General features: G+C 56.0%; 1 protein-coding gene across 6 annotated transcripts; it reads right to left on the minus strand.

The window, feature by feature from the left end:
- Nucleotides 1-85: 85 nt before the first annotated feature.
- On the minus strand, nucleotides 86-18438 carry SETDB1 (SET domain bifurcated histone lysine methyltransferase 1). 6 transcript variants are annotated; one of them, XM_080634947.1, is made up of 22 exons: nucleotides 18323-18438; nucleotides 17412-17634; nucleotides 16087-16259; nucleotides 15641-15678; nucleotides 15411-15504; nucleotides 14858-15025; nucleotides 14460-14661; nucleotides 13499-13572; nucleotides 12983-13173; nucleotides 12011-12140; nucleotides 11524-11662; nucleotides 8941-9099; nucleotides 7070-7672; nucleotides 6727-6843; nucleotides 6000-6169; nucleotides 3941-4557; nucleotides 3409-3437; nucleotides 3062-3194; nucleotides 2457-2655; nucleotides 1750-1958; nucleotides 1015-1103; nucleotides 86-635 (listed from the first exon to the last, which is right to left on the minus strand). In XM_080634947.1, the coding sequence occupies exons 2-22, from the start codon at nucleotides 17621-17623 to the stop codon at nucleotides 518-520; spliced, it is 3864 nt and encodes a 1287-aa protein (XP_080491073.1). In that variant the 5' UTR covers nucleotides 17624-17634; nucleotides 18323-18438; the 3' UTR covers nucleotides 86-517. The 6 variants fall into 6 exon arrangements, 5 of the variants coding, with proteins under 5 accessions (XP_080491073.1, XP_080491071.1, XP_080491072.1 ...); XM_080634945.1 differs by having other exon boundaries at nucleotides 15411-15510; XM_080634946.1 differs by having other exon boundaries at nucleotides 15411-15510; nucleotides 17412-17664; nucleotides 18323-18367.
- Between the last annotated feature and the right edge of the window lie 325 nt (nucleotides 18439-18763).

Below are 18763 nucleotides of genomic sequence, written 5' to 3' on the forward strand. Positions count from 1 at the left end.
AGAGCTCTGGAACCATCTGTGGCTGCTGCAGCAGCTCCGCCTCAGGCACCGGGGTGAGGCCAAACTGGGGCAGATTTGGGGGTTTTGGTTGGCCTCAAGCCCAGGGCATCGCTTCGGTGACACAACCCCGGGGGTTCTTGCCCTGGAGCAATGGAAAGGTTCCTGCACCGTGCCCCAGCTGCAGCCCCTGCAGCACCAACCCAGGCTGGTCCATTGGAACTGGGCTCATCCCACCCTCCTCACCCCAACCCCGCAGGGATGGGCACGGCTCGGTCCCACCCTGAAGCAGTTCCCTGGAGCGTTTCCCATTGGAAAACCAGTGGCAGAAGCACATCCCAGAGGCTCAGGTTGGGCATCGCTCCCCCCCCGACACCCCCTGCCCGGGTCCGGTTCAGTTTGTGCCCATCTGCTCCCTGCAATCTCAGTTTTTGAGTGATGGGAGAGGCGAAGCCGCTTCCTCAGCTTGGGAATGGTGAAGCCGCTGGGAAGGGAAGGGCAGGGAGGGAGCACGGGGGGCTCAGAGCAGCCGCCCCCGGCACTCGATGGCCCCGCAGCAGCACAGCAGCTCTTTGCCCTCCACGCTGCCCACTTCGTAGTTGTAATCCCAGGTCAGCTCCGTGCCAGCACGGATCCTCCTGGGGAGAGAAGGACCAGGCTGAAGGGAAGAGGCCATTCCAGAGGGCAGGAGCAGCCGGAGCTCCCGCTCCCAGCACTCCCCTCTGACCTCACTGGAGCAGTCCAGCTCCCCCCAGGCCAAGGGTGAAGCAGGCGGCGCCGCTGCCCTTGGCTCCATAGGGAGCAGAGGGACAAAGGTCCCTGATGAATCAGTGCCGGGGCCCAGGAGCCACGTGGCGGGGGCCTGGGGCTTAACTCCCCCCTTTGGAAAGGTCTAAACCTGCTGCAAACCCCCCCCAGAGCCTCCTGCACAGAAGGGGGGTCCTCACCACTCAGGCTGGGGAGGGGACAGCAGGGACAGGGGACAAGGGGACACCCATCCCTGTGCCCCCCACTCACTTGCTGGCGAAGAAGGCGACCCAGGGGAAGCGGAGGTCGTGGGTGTCCACAAACACGTTCTGCACGAAGAGGTTGGGGCTGCAGCTATGCTGGAGGGAGCAGAGGCACCGTGAGCACAGGGCTGGAGCCAGGCCCCGGGCAGCGGGAGCTGGGACAAACAGCAGCATTCCCCATGGAATGGGCTCCATTCCCTCCCTGCCCACAGCCGGGCCGCAGGCACAGGCAAAGGTGACGCTGCTGTGGAAGGTCTGACTTGGCCGTCACGGGGCCCAGTTCCAGCCATAGGGGTGGATCCATCCTCCTCATCCAGCTCTTGTCCCAGTTTGTAATGGGTTGGGTTGAAGGGAGCTTAAAGCTCATCTAAAGCCATGGGCAGGGACCCCTTCCACTGGAGCAGCTTGCTCCAACCTGGCCTTGAGCACTGCCAGGGACGGGGCAGCCACAGCTTCTCCATTCAACCCATTCCAGTGTCCCACCACCCTCACAGGGAAGAACTTCCCGATATCCAACCTAAATCCCCCCTGTTCCAGTCTGAACCCATCACCCCTTGTCCTATCACTGATGAAGGTCCCCCTCCAGCATCCTTGCAGCCCCCTTCAGACCCTGGGAGCTGCTCTGAGCTCTCCACGCAGCTTCTCTTCTCCAGGCTGAGCAGCCCCAATGTTCCCAGCCCGGCTCCTATGGGAGCTGCTCCAGACCACCCCAAGGTGCCCATTGCCCCCCGAGGTGACTCACGTTGAGGTAGCGGCCCAGGTTCCCCTCCAGCTTGGCGTCGATGATGTAGCAGGACTCCTCGCCGTCGTAGAACTGCCGCGTGGTCCTGCGCACCGGCGCGCTCTCGCCCTTGTCGGCGGCCATGGGGGTGGCTTTGATGGCGATGCCATGGGTTGACTTGAGGGCAAAGCCCCGGGTGGATTTCACAGCCACCTGCCTCTTCATGGGCCCTGCCGCAGGGGACGAGACTCCACTGTGGCCCCTGCACCTTCCACAGGAGGAGCCCCACAGACACTGCTTCAAATGCCCCGTCCCTGGCAGTGCTCAAGGCCAGGTTGGACACAGGGGCTTGGAGCATCCTGCTCCAGTGGAAGGTGCCCCTGGTTGAAGTGGATGAGCTTTAGCATCCCTTCCGACCCAAACCATTCCTTGCATCTAAACCTGCTCCAGGGCATCTCCCAGCTCTCCGCTTGCCCCAATGAGCCTCACAGTTGGCTCTTCTCAGCTCTCCACAATATCCAACACTTGGGGATTGGGCTTTGCAGTTACGGCCCAAAGAACCCCTGGGGCAGCTTCAGCCCTTGGCTGGTGAGACAGAGCTCAGAGGCACATGGAGCAGGATGCACCACGCTCACAGCTACATCCCCGTGAGCCCGTTCTGGTGCCTTCTGCCCCAGGTGTCTTCACCGTATCTGTTCTTTGTGCTCCTCCCCTGCCACCGTCCTCACCTGACCCCGAGGACGGGTTCCTCTTCTCATCCCCCTCCTCGTCCTCGGAGCCCGAGGAAATGGTCTGGATGTCGTCGCTGTCGTTGGTGGTGGCCTGGCCCTGCCCTGCTGCTGTGGGGCCGTTCTCACCCTCGCTCTCAGTGCTGCTCGACACCGTCAGCACGTCCTGGGCAAAGGGACCCCCGGCTCCCGAGGGCGCCTTGGGGCAGGGAGAGAGCATTGGTGTTGGTGAGGAAGGGATGGACACCACAAAGCAAAGCCTCCGCTGTGGCTGCCCTGCTGAGCACCGCATCCCTGGTGTGTGAACCAAGGTGCTACATCCCCTTGCGACACAGGGCCCAAACCCCGCGTGGCCTCTGCTTCTGGGGCTCTCAGGACCACAGAGGGGCCCCAGTGGCAGAAGGAAATCAGCTTCCCCCCAGGAAATCACAGCCACAAACCACAGCGCTGGTGCCCAACTGGGAATGGAAGCGCAGAGAAACAAACCCAAAGGAAAGTTCAAGGCCTTCATTGAACCAGGCTGGAGCTGGGGCAGAGCCAGGCCCACCCCTTCCCGCCCAGGTCTGGCATTCCCAGCCCATCCCATGCCAAGGATCTCTGCTCACATCCGTGGTGGGCTGGGGGGTGCTGGAAAGCCGCTTGCTCTGCAGCAGCGCCGTCCTGCTCGTCGGCCTCCGGATCCCCTCCAGCTTGGGAGGGCTGGGGTTGTATCCATACATCCTGCCCAAGTCGCCCAGCCTGTGGGAAGAGCAGGTTCACTTGGACCTCCAGGCAGAGCCACAGCAGCAGGGGGAACCGAGAGCTGGACAAGCCCATAGCGGTCCCACTGGGCCCAGCCCAAGCTCTGCTCCCTCCAGCAGCGGGGTTAAACCGAGTTAAGGGCAGCCCGAAAGCTGCAGCACTTCATTAGTTGGCAAGGAAAAGCAGGAAAATCCGCGTTCAGGAACCTTACCCGGGAATTTTGGCTACGTCCTCAGGTTCCTGCAGGGGGGAGAAGGACACGCAATGAAAACCTCTCCCTTTTGGAGCACCCTTCAGCCCTTCCGTGCAATCACTTCCCAAAGGCCAGCCCCGCTCAGGGGGACACCCAGGCCAAGGGGCTGCTCCACAGGGCCACGTTCTGACCATGGGTCTCCCGTTCTCCATGCCCGTGTGGTGGGTCCTCAACAGAGCAGGGAGGGGACAGAGCACCCCCATGTCCCCACCATCCCTGGCTCCTTCCTGCAGGCCTGCACAGCCATGGAGCACCAAGGGCCTGAGGGACATCAGCTCATGCTGAGCAGCTTCTTTGCAGCCTCTTGTGCCCAAACACTCCTCAGGAAGGGGGCAGGTACCTCCCAGCCCACCACAGCAAGCAAAGGCCAAGTAAGCAGAGCATGGGGACACCAAAGAGCACCACAGGCACGTTGTATGGGTGGAGAAGCCATTGAGCAAGAGCACAGCTGAGGCCCATCGTGGTGTCTCCGTTTCCTCCTCTCCCTTACCTCTTTCTTTGACACCTTCAGCTCCTGATCCACGTCTCCTGGGGCAGCAGCACTGGTTTTCTCCCTCTCCCCTGGGATCTCCCCTTTGCTGGCCTTGGCTTCCCCTCCCTCACTCATCTTGAAGGAGGAGGTGCTGTCATTGTCCTGGAAGCCATCGGCCATGCTGTTGGAGCTCAGCCACGACACCACCTTGTTCTTGGAGGTCTCCTCCGACACCGGGAGCTTGCAGGAGGCAGCCACAGGGGCCTCGTCGTGCTGGAGCTGCCGGGTGAGCCCCGAGTCCTTGGAGGCTGTCTCCGAGAGCCCGTTCTCCTTCTGGCCGCGGGTCTGGCGGCGCGTGGCGTAGCTGCGCCACACCGAGCTGGTGCTGAAGTCCTCGTCCTTGCAGAAGTTGTCATCGGAGCTGTCCTCGTTGGACTCCTCCTGCTCCTCCGTGCCCGTGTTCTCGTCCTCGTCGTCCTTCAGGTCCACGCCGCTGCTGTCCGAGGAGCACTTCGCGTCGCTCTCGTAGCCCTCCTTGAAGTTCTCCACGCTCTCGATGTGGTCCAGGTTGGCGAAGTACTCGTCCCCCATCTCCAGCCCCTCTTTGTCAGCAAAGTCATCCGTGAGGATCTTCCCTGGAGGAAGGGAAAACGAAGCGTGAGTTTACCAGGGATGAGGCTCCTAACCCAACGCACATCAACGAGCAAACAGGGCTGGCACCACCTTACGCCAAAGCTGGGCTGGGAAAGGACAATGTGTGACCCTGATACTCGAGGTAATTTGAAGCACTTGGGTGGTCTAAAGCGGGTCATAGAATCATGGAATGGGTTAGGTTGGAAAGGAGCTTAAGATCACCCAGTTCCAACCCCCTGCCATGGGCAGGGACACCTCACACTAGACCATGTTACCCAAGGCTCTGGCCAGCCTGGCCTTGAACACTGCAGGGATGGAGCATTCATCACTTCGGGCAATCTGTGCCAGTGCCTCACCACCCTCACAGTAAAGAACTTCCTTAGATCTAACCTGAACGTCTCCTGTTTCAGTTTGAACCCATCACGCCCCGTCCTGTGGCTACATCCAGGTTCTCACTACAGGGTCCTTGCTAGCATCCAGGTTTCCAACATGGACACCTCCAGCCAGCGGCTCAAACAGGGACATTGGCTTTGCCTCCGAAGGGCTGGAGGTGATGGCACAGCACAGAGGTGATGCTGAGGGTGAGCAGAGCACCAGAACCCAGCAGTGTTCCTGCTTTCCTTGCAGGGCTGACACAACCGCCCTGCGCAACTTCTGCATTTGGTTGGTTTGTGCTGATGGCCCCAGCAACCAGTGGGGTGTAAACAGGAAAGAGGTTTGTGTTGATTCACAGTGTGCACACACAGCGCTGGGGTCACACAGTCACAGCCTGCTTTGGTTGGAAGGAACCTTAAAACTCATCCAGCTCCAACCCCTGCCACGGGCAGGGACCCCTTCCACTGGAGCAGGGTGCTCCAAGCCCCTGTGTCCAACCTGGCCTTGAGCACTGCCAGGGATGGGGCAGCCACAGCTTCTCTGGGCACCCTGGGCCAGCGCCTCAGCACCCTCACAGGGAAGAGCTTCTGCCTAAGAGCTCAGCTCAGTCTCCCCTCGGGCAGGTTCAAGCCATTCCCCTTGGCCTGGCCCTGCATCCCTTGTCCCAAGCCCCTCTCGAGGTTTCCTGCAGCCCCTTCAGGCACTGGAGCTGCTCTCAGGTCTCCCCTTCAGGAGCCTTCTCTTCTCCAGGCTGCCCCAGCCCAGCTCTCTCAGCCTGGCTCCAGAGCAGAGCTGCTCCAGCCCTTGCAGCAGCTCCGTGGCCTCCTCTGGACTCGCTCCAACAGCTCCACGTCCTATTTCATGATAAACAAAGCCCAGATCTCAGGCCTGACACAACCAGATCTTTTCAAACACTTATTCCCCCCACTCCTTAACTGAAACCAAGCAGATTCCTATCTGGATACATGTGACTGCCAGGCAGGGCTGGCTCAACAAAGGCTTTTCATTCAGAGCACCCATTTCAAAGCTAGAGGCTTCTACCTGCTCGGCCCATGGGGTGAGGTCCTACCTGCATAGATGCAGACAAAGGAGCCTTTAGCAATATCATCAAGGCAGCGAATGCCCCAACCCTTGTTCTGGGTCTTGAATAACTGCAGCCGGACTTGGAGGCCATGCTGGACCAAGCGGTTGGTGCACATGTTGACGTTGCACTTGCACCTCTTGTTGCACTCATAAACCCTGAAAGAGAGGAGAACAGAGACATCTTCCTTGTAAAGAACCTCCCAAGAGCTGGTGTGGCACCAGAAATGACACAAAGGGACCTGCAGCAGTGACTGAGAGCCCAACAGAGCAGGGCAAGTGTTGTTGCGAGGTGCTGTGGCCATGAGCAGAGATCCTGGGCCACTTTTAACAGGGATCAAGGACAGAGGCAGGTTTGTACTACCTCCCTCAAGAAACAGTCACAGAATGGTTTGGAAGGGACCTTAAAGCTCATTCAGGGCAGGGACACCCTCCACTAGACCAGGTTGCCCCAAGCCCCATCCAAGAACTTCTTCCTAATGACTCATCTCAATCTCCCCTCTGGCAGGTTAAAGCCATTCCCCTTGTCCTGTCCCTCCATCCCTTGTCCAAAGCCCCTCTCCAGGTTTCTTGTAGCCCCTTTAGGCACTGGGAGCTGTTCTAAGGTGCCCCCAGAGCCTTCTCTTCTCCAGGCTGAACAATACCCCTCTTTGATAGCATCAAGAGACCACGTTTCCGGGGCTGGTGTTTGTGAGGGAAGATGTGGCTCTGCTTACCCTGTGGGGAGACATTCTTCCAACCTTTTGTGCTGGTATCCAGAGTTGGGGTTGATCTGTCCCCCTGGGGTGCAGCCAGTCGCTTGGACAGTCAGCTGGTGACAGGCACATTTTGATCTAGAGAGACACAGAAAAACCCACCCATCCTTCACAAGTTACGTTTTAGACACCGGTTTTACAGAAAGGAGAAGAAATCCCATCCTTCTGAATGGATACATGCAGAGATGGGCTTGATTCGGGGTCAAACCTACAATGAAGCAGAGCTGCATGAAGTGCAGAGCAGGTCCACCTTGTGCTGTCATCCTCACCCTCCAGCCCCAGTGACACCCATGGGGCCACCTACTTGTCTCTGCAGCCGTCTTTGCAGTCACAGCCCACGAGGAACTCCCAGCTGGTGTTGATGTAAACCCCTTTGCCCGGGATCCGCTCCTTGCTGTAAGCCACCTGAGGAGGCGGGGTGCTGTCGATCTCATTGACGCACGACAGCGGCACGTCCTCCCTGCCCTTGGTAATGTCCGCGATGTAGTAGTAGGGTTTGTAGGGCTGGAACTTGCGATCCACCAGCACGTAGGGATCCAAGCAGAACATCTCCAGGAAGAGGAAGTCACAGTCTGTCTCGAAGAGGTACCGCTCGATCTCCTGCATGCTCCGGAGGCAGAGCCCACACGGGGTCTTGTAGAGCACGTGGAAGCCCACCTTGCGGTTGAGGCGGCGCCGCGCCGTCATGCGCCGGAAGTCGTAGAGCAGCGGGATGAGCAGCGGGTTGCGGCTGCGGTACTGGTCGCAGCGCAGCGGCCGCACGCGCGACAGGCACGTGTAGCTGCACACGTGGGGCAGGTAGAACAGCTTCTCCAGCGGGGCTCGGTACGACGGCTCGTTGGGCACGCGGTCCATCATGCCATGGAAGGCCTGGTGGGTGCTGCTGCCCGCTTGGCTGCTGGGGAGGCTGGCATGGGGAAAGGGATACGTCAGAAAGCAGGTAGGGAATCAGAGAATGGGGTGGGTTGGAAAGGATCCTAAGATCAGAGAATGGGTTGGGTTGGAAAGGACCCTAAGATCATAGAATGGGTTGGGTTGGAAAGGACCCTAAGATCAGAGAATGGGTTGGGTTGGAAAGGACCCTAAGATCAGAGAATGGGTTGGGTTGGAAAGGACCCTAAGATCAGAGAATGGGTTGGGTTGGAAAGGACCCTAAGATCATAGAATGAGTTGGGTTGGAAAGGACCCTAAGATCATAGAATGGGTTGGGTTGGAAAGGACCCTAAGATCAGAGAATGGGTTGGGTTGGAAAGGACCCTAAGATCAGAGAATGGGTTGGGTTAGAAAGGACCCTAAGATCAGAGAATGGGTTGGTTAGAAAGGACCCTAAGATCAGAGAATGGGTTGGGTTGGAAAGGACCCTAAGATCATAGAATGGGTTGGGTTAGAAAGGACCCTAAGATCATCCAGTTCCAACCCTTTGCCATGAGCAAGGACACCTTCCACTAGACCATGTCGCCCAAGGCTCTGTTCAACTTGGCCTTGAACACTGCCAGGGATGGAGCATTTACCACTTCTCTTGGCAACCTGTGCCAGCACCTCAGAGCTTCAAAGAGCAAAGGTATTTTAGGCACTTGATTCCTATCAAAGCAGCTGCTTTGACAGATGCTTTTTTTGTGGGCACTCTCATTGGTTTTGCTGCACAGTTGAATTAGACACAAACACCAGCATTCCCAGGGAGTGAGGCTGGGCAGGCCGCAACGGGAGTGTCACCAGCAGCAGAGAACACAACCACCACCCCCAAAATCACAGTAGGGAAGCAAAACCAAGCCCAAGCTGGTTGTGGTCTCTGACCATGGAGCAACGGCTTTTGTGCTTCTGATTGCCACAAAGCCACCACTGTGGAAAAGCCACCTGGAGATTGACATTAACAGCAGCTTTCCTCTGAGCCTAGAAAGCTTGTAGAAACAGGAGTCCTCTAACAATAAGCAGGGGCAGAGGCTTTGGCCAGGATCCCACTGGGGTAAATGCTGCTCAGAAGTGATAAGAGACCCCCCAAGCTCAAATGTAACGAACAGTTTTCTGGAAGGCAACACAAAGCAGAAGACAAATGGCTCAGGACAAGATAAGCTGCAAATGAAGAGCTCAGTCCATAGGGAAACAAACCCAACAAGCCCCAAAGCTGTTCCAGCATCCCAGACTCTCCCAAGCATGCAGGGAACAAGCTGCACTTACCGATGCTGCTGGGCTGCATTGGTCCTGCCTGCTGCAGCTGCATCACTGAGGATAGGGGGAGAAGGGGAGGACTGCCCAGAGCCCACAGAGCTGGGACGGAAGGAAGTGCTCTTCTTGGCCACTTGCTTCCTCGCCTGGGCCAGCTGACTCTCAGAGTACCTGCAGGAGGGAAGGGGTCAGGGATCGGAACAGGCTGCCCAGGGAATGCTGGAGTCACCAGCCCTGGAAGTGTTCCCAAACTGTGTAGATGAGGCCCTTTGTGACAGGGGTTAGTGGTGGGCAATGGCTGGACTTGATGATCTTCAAAGTCTTTTCCAACCTAATGGATTCTATGAGGGATATGCAAGACTCACGAGCAGCAGTGCCCATCCATGAGAAAACAAGCAGGTTTTTTCCCAAGGGGTGTAAAAACCAGCCCATTTCTACCTCTTTGTCCCACAACCCCAAGCAAATGCCAGCATGCATTGAAAAGTGCTATTTATTTGGAAGCAAGGCATGAGGGTGAAAGGAGTGTAACCAGGCTGCCCCAGGCCTTCAGTTTGAAGAAGCTGGCTAAACCAGTCCATGAAGAAACCCCTGCACCAGCAGAAACAAGAGCTTACAGAGCTTGGGCAGTGCTGAGCAGTGGGAGGAACAGGCACAGAGGACTCTTTTGTCTGTACCAAGTAACAAGATAAGATTGTGTGAGGGAATAGAATAACACTGCTGACAAAAGGGGCTCCCAAACAGCGATGCACAACACCAGGGAGGTGGGAGACACTTGAAGGACACAATACTCCCACCCTAAGAAACAAGAGCAGATCCAATCCACTTACACCCATCAAACAGAAAACCAGCCCAAACCAGCCGCTGCCTTCCCCACAAGTGGAAGAACGCAGTTATGTTATCAGGGCACGAAGGGTGGGGACAGTGAGAGCACAAGGGGGTGGCCATTTCTGCAAACATCTGCCTTCAAAGCCAAGCGTCAACACACATTGAGAAGTCAAGAGCAAGAGAAAAGAGGTTCCACTGATGGACTTCAAACAGTCCTAAGTGGCAGCTCCCTGGCACCTTCGAACTTCAAAGTGAGCCTAGAGAGGGACTAGAACCAGCCCTTCCTCAGAGCAAAACAAACACCAGAGTGAAAAGCACATCCTCTCAGTTTTAATACGCTAAATCCAATGTGGTTTTAACCCATCGGTTTCCTCTGGGACAGCTGGGACATGGATATTGCTGCCTCCAGTCACTGGTGTCTTTAAGCAGCTCACTGTTTAACTGCAGAGCAGGGAACCAGCTGTAATGTGTGTCTTGTACTAGATCAGAAAACAAGATCCTCAAGTCAAAGCCTTTGTGGGGAGAGAAGAAAACCCCAAAGCTTCCATGGAAATGTTAAATGGAAGAGGAGATTCAGCAGCCTCGAGGGTGGCCGATCCAACTGGATCATCTTCATGCCGTGTTGCTGCACATCCTTCCTACACCCTCCTCAGCTTGAGGTGTCCTGGGGTTAGGGCCACAGCCCAGCTCTTCCTCTGCTCCCAGGACTGCTGTGAGGAGCCAGTGCTGCATTCCTTCTGCTGGAGCAGACCACTTCTGCTAGGGCAAGAGAGGAGGAACAAGGCTGTTACAGCTTCACGTCTTGGTCCGAATGGCTTGGAGGAGCATTTCCAAGTTCAAGGGGCAGAATGGGTCCTATTGCACTGGTACTTGGAGAGGAGCCCCCTCCTGAGGCTGGAGGCTGGAGGCTGCAGGCAGGGGGGTTTCTTAGTTGCTACTATACTTAGAGAGCATCCAGTGAGTAAAGGTTCACTTCCTGCACAGGTTCCTTACAGCTGGGACATCTCTTCTCCCCCTTCTGCCCGAGCAGCAGGGCACAGTCACAGCAGAAGACATGCTGGCAGGGGGCCAGGCGTCCATAAATTCGGATGGGGAATCCACAGTGGTGACAAAAATAAACTGGGGCAGCATTTCCCTCCCCATGAAAGTCCCAGGGCATGTGCCCAGGTACCCTGGTGGTCTCCAACATGTTCCCTTCGTCGCCAGGTTGAGCTCCTCCTTCATCCAGGCCTCCTTCAGCACTAGCCTGCACCTCCAGGAATGTCCTGCTTGGGCCCCTGGCAGCAGAAGGCACGGGTGTGACTTGGCTGTGGCTCAGCTTGATCAGATTTGGTTCATGACCAAGCACTGATCTTGAGTTCCCAGTGCCTCGTAAGCCATCGAGGTCTGTGAGCAGCTCAGTCCAAGTGGAGGAAAACAAAGCAGCCGGGGGCCAGAGCCTGGATCATGACACGAGGGAGCAATTCAGACTTTGAGAGGAGAAGGAGCGAAAACTCTAAGTTGGAAATACATCAAGGGTGAAGCTTTAGCCTTGAGGAAGAAGCTGGTGCTTGGCTCTCAGCTCTCCCGCCCCCTGTTCCTCATCCTTTATCTAGAGCTTCTCCCAGAAACATGACTAAAAGCAACTTGTGCAACCAGGAAACAAGTTAGTCATGGAGGAAACATGCACCTGAGGATTCCCCTATGCAGAGAGGGGGGTGCCTGAAGGAGCTGAGCACTGGAGATGAAAGGAGGTAGTGGTGGAAGCAGAGAAGTGACTCGAGTACTTACTCCATCTCTGCAGGCTGCGGAGAAGCAGAGCGTGGAGCCTGTGAGGCTGCCTGCATCTGCTCTAAAGGCTTGTACTGGGTACCAGCTCCTGTTAGATCCTGTGTGTATTGTACCACGGGCCCTTTGCTCCTCACAGCACCTAGATGGGGGGAGGGGGAAAGGGGAATCTCAACAGGAGAAGTCTCCACCATCAACTAAAGCCCCAAGATACTGATTTAGTCCCCAGAAGCAACCAGAAGAGAGACATTTGTGGTTAACATCAGGTCACAGGTGAGTGTGGAGTCACAGCCAGATTCTGGCCACTGCACGCAAGTGCAGCTTGGTTCTGTGGCATCTTTATGTCAGGAGAAAAAGCCCACTGGAAATCTTGGATCGCCGGGAGTTCACTAAACCCAACTCCACCAAACCAGAACCAGCTCCCACCCGTCCAGCCCAAGGCACTCATCCAAATTCCAGGACCCAAATGAAAGGAAAAGGTGCCACATACCAACATTGGGACGAGTTCTTGCTTGTCCACTTAGCTTCTTTTCCTGGGTGGAAGCTGTGGAGGCTTTCATGCTGAACATGGGCTCGAGGCGTGTGGAGCCCCGGTAAATCCACTCGCAGCGCTTGTCATCCTGCAGCAAGGAGAAGGCAACATTCACAGCGCCCATGGCAAGAGCTTCCAGAGGGATAACCCAGGCCTGGGAGACAGCCAGGAGCACAATCCAATGGAAAGGAGGCAAAGCATTGACCTGAAGGCTCCTGAAAGACCATGCAGCCAAGGGAAGACAAGGACAGTAATTCAGCATATCTGGGGGAACCCTGAATAGAAACCGAACCTAGAAGATGCCCAATGCCAAGACCCCAAACCTTGTTCTATCCTTAGCCCAATAACTGATCACTGGGATGGGGGTGGAGAAGGCAGATCCCCTTGGAAGACAAGCCAGTTCCTCTGCACAAGCATCCTCCAGGGCAGGGAGCTTACACAAAGTCCCCCCAGCCTGGTGGCCTTGCACTGGCTGGACAGGGAGGGAGCCAAGTGGGCCCAGACAGGGCACCCACTCCCCTGTGGGATTTGTAGCACGTGAGCAAGCAGCAGCCCCCAACCCCTGCTCAGTTTCAATCCTGCTTCTCAAACCAGCACTTGAATTAGGACAGAAGCCACGGTGAGGTGTTTGCACACCTGCAGATGATGGATTTGGTTTCTTATTCATCTGCTGCTTTACAGTTTCAATTTCAAAACGCTTTAAAAGGCTTTTGAGTGCAAAGAAAAGAGTCTGACCTTCACTTGGTAGAACTACTAGGAAGACAGAACTACTTGGAAAGCAGAACTTGGTGGTCTACCTACTAAGCAAAGCATGTGCTTGCTTCAGGCCCCTGTATGATACCAAGGAAACTGGACTCAATCAGACAGCTCCACCAGCCTCAAATCTAAGCTCATCTTCCCCTTCTCATGGGAGAAAGGGAATTGTCCTACCAGGAAAAGGATCCTGACCAGGCTGCTATCCACTTCTTCCACTCGGGATTTCCACCAGGTCCCCTCCCACTCTGTTTTGATGAGCTGCCCGCTCTTCAGCAGCACCATGGGGCGGTTGGGGTAGGCTGTGATGTACTCCTCGATGAAATCCCGAGAGGAAACATCCTCAATGTCTTCCCAGGTCTTTTTCACTGTTCAGAAAGGGATGGGTGGGGAGAAAGGGATGGTCAGGGGTGGAAAACTCTCACAAAGAGAAACTTTATAAAGATCCCAGATGGAGTTTTACATAAGAACATTCAAGTGGGGGATTTCTGGTGGCAGGACTCCAGCCATGGTAATGCACCCAGAGCGCAAGGGGTCAGCACAACCACTCTGCCAGGAAGAAACCAGCCTCCTCCAGCTTCAGACACAAACATCTGTATGTCCCCTGTGTTTTGAACCCCACCTCCTTCATACAGCCAAAGGCTCTCCATACAATTCCAGTGTTAGGATACAGAAGGGGCAGAGCTCACTCACAGGGTCTGCAGACTGGGTACAGCTCCCACTCCTTGACATATGAAGCGTAGCCATCATCAAAGAAGATCAAGAACCTGAAAAAGAGCATTGGAAGTTGGAATTAAATATGCAGCTGAATAAAGCACAGTTATAATGGAAGAAAAGAGATTTCTGGAGCCTTTGGGACAAAGCAGCAGCAGAGAATGAGGATGGGGACAAGGAAGGAGCTGGGGACACCTCCAGGGCTCCACCTGCAGACAGGAGATGAGCACAAGAGAGTCCCCAGTGCCTGCAGGGGCCAGGGCTTGGAGAGGACCCCCCCCAAGGCTGGGTATGGCACCCACTCAGTGCTGGTACCTCGAACAGTAACCTCAGGATACGGAGTGTGTGACGGTTGTGTTACAGGAGAGCAGCATTGCAGCCAGGAGGAGTAAATCTGCAACCTGAGTACTAAATGCACTTCATTTGCAGTGATTAAATATGTATCAGATAGAACTTGACACAATGAGGCATTTCTGGCAGATCCACAGCTGAAACAGGGCAGTTATATCCTTTAGGATCTTCTCAGGAAGCCCATGAGTCTAAACCACACCATGAAGAAGCCCTGCCCCATATTTGTACACAACTAAAGCCTCCTTTAGACCTGCTCTTGCTTCTCCTCAAGTGCTTGGGCAACTACATGCTTTCAGGGCTCATGTTTCCTAACCCTGGGTTTTCTGCCTTAAGCAAGGCAGACTTGTGTGATAATGTGGATGAATTACCAGATCTGATTCATGACTCAGGGCAATGAATAATAGAACAGAAGCTCCACCCAGAGCTCTGAGATAAGAAAAGCTGAAGAAGCCACACTCAGAACTACATCCTCCTAAAGGGCAGGAAGGAATTTAGCTCCAACAGTAACAAATAGACCTCATTTCCCCCCTAACCAAATGAAAATAGAAGAGAGAGAGAGGGGAACATGACAGTGGAGGGGAATTAATACCTGTCCTTATTCTTCACATTTGGGGTCTCGGCCACAATGCCAGCATAGAGCCAGACCTGGTTCCCATCTTTGTATTTGGCCACAACCCTGCTGCCAACGTAGTGTTTCTCAGGCAGAGGGTGATAGTCGTAAGCAATGTGATTGCCAGAGAGCAAACTCTTCCCTTTGTTATCAAACTTCACTTTGTACTTCTTGCCAGCACCTGCAAGACATTTCACCATAGTAAGATAAGAGCCAAGTGATTCCAGCCAAGTCCCATGCCATAGCCCATTCCTAGCCAAGGGAATTCCTCCCAAAGCCTTTCAGGAATGAAGCTGGGAGGTAAAAGAGTGACTTTCCCAACTCCAAAGTGGGGTGCAAGCCCCAAGCCCAGCCCCGGCCCCACACAGGGGACGTACCCACTCTCTGGATCGCGATCAGAGTCCCCTTGTGCCACGTTTTGGTTCTCTTCTTGCCCAGGATCCTCATGCCAACATTGAGATCTTCATCATGGCTGAGATCCCCCCCAGACGCTGCAGAGCCAGCGGGCTGGCCAGAGCCAGGACTTTCCTGAAGGCTTTGTGCATCTACCCAAAGAACAGCAATAAGGGATCCGTCAGAGAAATTGCCCAAAGACTCCCTCTCTTAGGTTGGAAGAACATCAACCGGGCTGAAGCAGGAGGCATTCCGGCTCTCCTGCACCTCAGACACCCCCAAGTGCCTCAGTTTTCCTGGATGGAGTCATCAGCAAGAGGGGTTTAAACACCATTAAAAAGCTTTTCCCGTTATGGAATCCATACCACTTGGATTGAATTTGGAAAAGAGCTTAAAGCCCAAGAGGAATCTGGAATCAACAGCTTCTAATGGGTCCTTCCAGCAGGGAAAGAGCAGCTCTTCTCTTTGTCAGAAAGCAAATCAAGAGGCGTAAGGTGCAAGTAAGGGCCAGCCCATGCCTGTTCCTCCCACACCGACCTTTCTGTGCATCCTGGGCACTTGTTTTCTTGCTCACAGCATCCATGAACTTCTGAACATCCTGGGCAGACTTCCGGATTGCAGCCACGGCTTCCTGCAGCTCGAGGCAGGGAAAGAGGGAAAAAGTACGAAGAATCCTTTCTTTCCTTTGCTCTAAATACAACATTGGCCCAAGTGTTCCAGCAAAACCCCACTCAGAGTACCCCAGAGTCTGCTTTGTTCCAACTCACCAGAGTCTGATCCTTTGTGATTCTGGAGCTACCAGTGCCTGTGTATGAAGAGAATAAAAGGGGTTTAAAACATCTCAGGGAGGGAAAATCCATCCTGGTTCAGTCAGGGAAAGAAGAGGGAACAGAGGAAATCATCCACCCAAAAGGTTCTCTTTCCCTGTCAAAATCCACCCAAGCAAGGCTTTTCCTAAGCCTTCCAGATGCGCAGCCTCCCTCCCCACAGGGGAGCACCTGATTCGGACAACAGGCAGGTGGAAAAGGGAAGAGTCCCACTGTTGGATTCCAGGAGTTCTGGAATAGTTTGTAATGGTGTTTCCTAGCTGATCCTCTCCCATTTAGGGACCTGTGTGGCTTATGGCCAGCATAAGGTTATCCTTATCCTGATCCCTCTCATCCTCCAGGACATCCCTCCCCTTGGTACCCTGCAGTGCAATGGGCTACTGAACTGTGCTTCCAGCCCGGATCAACGCTCATGACATCGTCGTCGTCCTCATCCGGGATCTCAATCACTTCCATGGCTTTGGCAGCCAAATCCTCATCCTCGGAGCTGCTCTCCCGGTACTGGAGGCCCAGTTTGGAATACAGGTCCTTCACCAGGCTCTCACACTTGTCAATGGCTCTGGGGAGAGGAAAGGGCACAGATGGGGGAAGACACAGTGAGCACATCCCATAATAAAAGGAACCAACCACTGGGAGCTGCCAATTCAATACAACACCATGAGGTGAGGGAGGAGCAGCCACACGCGGGATACAAAGCCACAAGGGAATGGGTTTAATCATCCCTCAGGAACCCCATGCACCGTGGAAACACAATGCCCGTCCACAAAGAAGGGAACGGGCAGCAAATGCTCCCAATTCCAACGTGTGGCTGCAAGTTTGCCGATGACACCAAGCTGTGTGGTTCAGTTGATACGCCGGAGGGAAGGGATGCCATGCAGAGGGACCTCGACACGCTTGTGAGGTGGGCTGATGCCCACCTGATGAAGTTGAACCATGCCAAGTGCAAGGTCCTACACCTGGGTCGGAGCAATCCCAGGCACAGGTTGGGCAGAGAAGAGATTCAGAGCAGCCCTGCAGAGAAGGACTTGGGAGTGCTGGTCAATGAGAAAATGAACATGAGCCGGCTGCAGTGTGCGCTCGCAGCCCAGAAAGCAACCGTATCCTGGGCTGCATCAAGAGGAGCGTGACCAGCAGGTCATGGAGGTGATCCTGCCCCTCTGCTCTGCTCTCGTGAGACCCCACTTGGAGCATTGTGTGCAGTTCTGGTGTCCTCAACATAAAAAGGACATGGAACTGTTGGAACAAGTCCAGAGGAGGCCACGAGGATGAGCAGGGGCTGGAGCACCTCCTGTATGGAGACAGGGTGAGAGAGTTGGGGCTGTTCAGCCTGGAGAAGAGAAGCTGCGTGGAGACCTCAGAGCAGCTTCCAGTGTCTGAAGGGGGCTACAAGGATGCTGGGGATGGACTCTTCATCAGGGACTGTAGTGACAGGACAAGGGGTAACGGGTTCAAACTGAAACAGGGGAAGTTTAGATTGGACCTAAGGCAGAAATTCTTTACTGAGAGGGTGCTGAGGCACTGGAATGGGTTGCCCAGGGAGGTTGTGAATGCTCCATCCCTGGCGGTGTTCAAGGCCAGGTTGGATGAGGCCTTGGGTGCCATGGTTTAGTGTGAGGTGTCCCTGCCCATGGCAGGGGGGTTGGAACTGGATGAGCTTAAGCTCCTTTCCAACCCAAACCATTCTATGATTCTATGATTCCAACCTGCCCACCTGGAAGCATCATCAAAGAGCCTGTCCACACAAGCCACCTCCTCTTCCTTCTGCTTCACGCACTTCTCCAGCTCCTCCAGCTGCTGCTTCCTCTGCTTCACGCACTCGTACTTCTCCAGCTCTTTGTCGATGATGTCCTGGAGCTCCTCCATGGAGATTCCCAGCTCCTCCATCACTTCCTGCTGCAGCTCCTTCATCTCCTGGGAATCCATTCCCGCTGCCCCTGAGAGCACGGGGAGGTGGGGAAAGGCTGCTGAAACCCAACTGCTTTATGCTTCCCTTGAGAAGGGGACACATCCCCCCCGCCGCACCCCAAACCCCGTTCCTCTTCTCCCCATAGCCCCAAAGCCTCCACCCCCTGCCCCTATCACCCTCATGCTCTCACACCCTATGGTGGTTGCTCCTCACGCTCCTTTCCCACCCCAAACACCCCCCAAAAGCTTCACCCCAATTCCCTCTGCCCCACAGCCCCCTCTTTGCCTGCCATTCCCCTGCCCCACAGCTCCCTGCATGCCCATGGCCCCCTCTGCCCCCCTTAGCCCCCATAGCTCCCCCTGCTCCCTACAAGCCCCTCTTCTCCCCCCCACAGGCCCCTCTTCACCCCTATTCCCCTGCCCCACAGCTCCCTGCATCCCCATGGCCCCTCTGCCCCACAGCCCCCTCTTTCTCCTCCACTCTCCTGCCCCACAGCTCTCCTCACCCCCACAGCTCCCTCTGCCCCCTACAAGCCCCTCTTCTCCCCCCACAAGCCCCTCTTCAGCCCCCATTCCCCTGCCCCACAGCTCCCTGCACCCCCCCAGCTCCCCCTGCCCCCCACAGCTCCCTCTCAGTCCCCTTTTCACACCCCATGGGCCCCTCTTCGCCCCCATTCCCGTGCCCCACAGCTCCCTTCGCCCCCCGGCCGCACTCACCGCACCCCGGCCCCTGTCCGGATGAGACCTGAGGGGAGTGCGAGGAAAGCGGGCACCCTCCCCACCGGAACCCGCGTGACGTCACATCCGGCAACAGCGCTACCCCCGCCGGCCCGTGGCTGCCGAGAGGGCGGGGCTCCAACCCCGGGAACGAGGCGCCGTGCTGCCCCCTGCTGGAGCGGAGGCTAGAGGCGGCGGGGGGTGCTGGGGGGGCAATAGGGGGCAATGGGGGCTGGGGGGCAATGGGGAGCTCTGGGGTGCTGGGGGGCAATGGAGGACAATGGGGGGTTCCGGGGGTGCTGGGGGGCAATAGGGGGCTCTGGAGGGCAATTGGGAGCTCTGAGGGTACTGCAGGCAGTGGGGATCTGGGGGGCTCTGGGGGGCAGTGGGGGGCTCTGGGGGTGCTGGGGGGCTATGGGGGCTCTGGGGGTGCTGGGGGGG

The sequence above is a fragment of the Psittacula echo genome, assembly GCF_963264785.1.
Source record: "Psittacula echo genome assembly, chromosome: 26".
Taxonomy (NCBI): Eukaryota; Metazoa; Chordata; class Aves; order Psittaciformes; family Psittacidae; genus Psittacula; species Psittacula echo.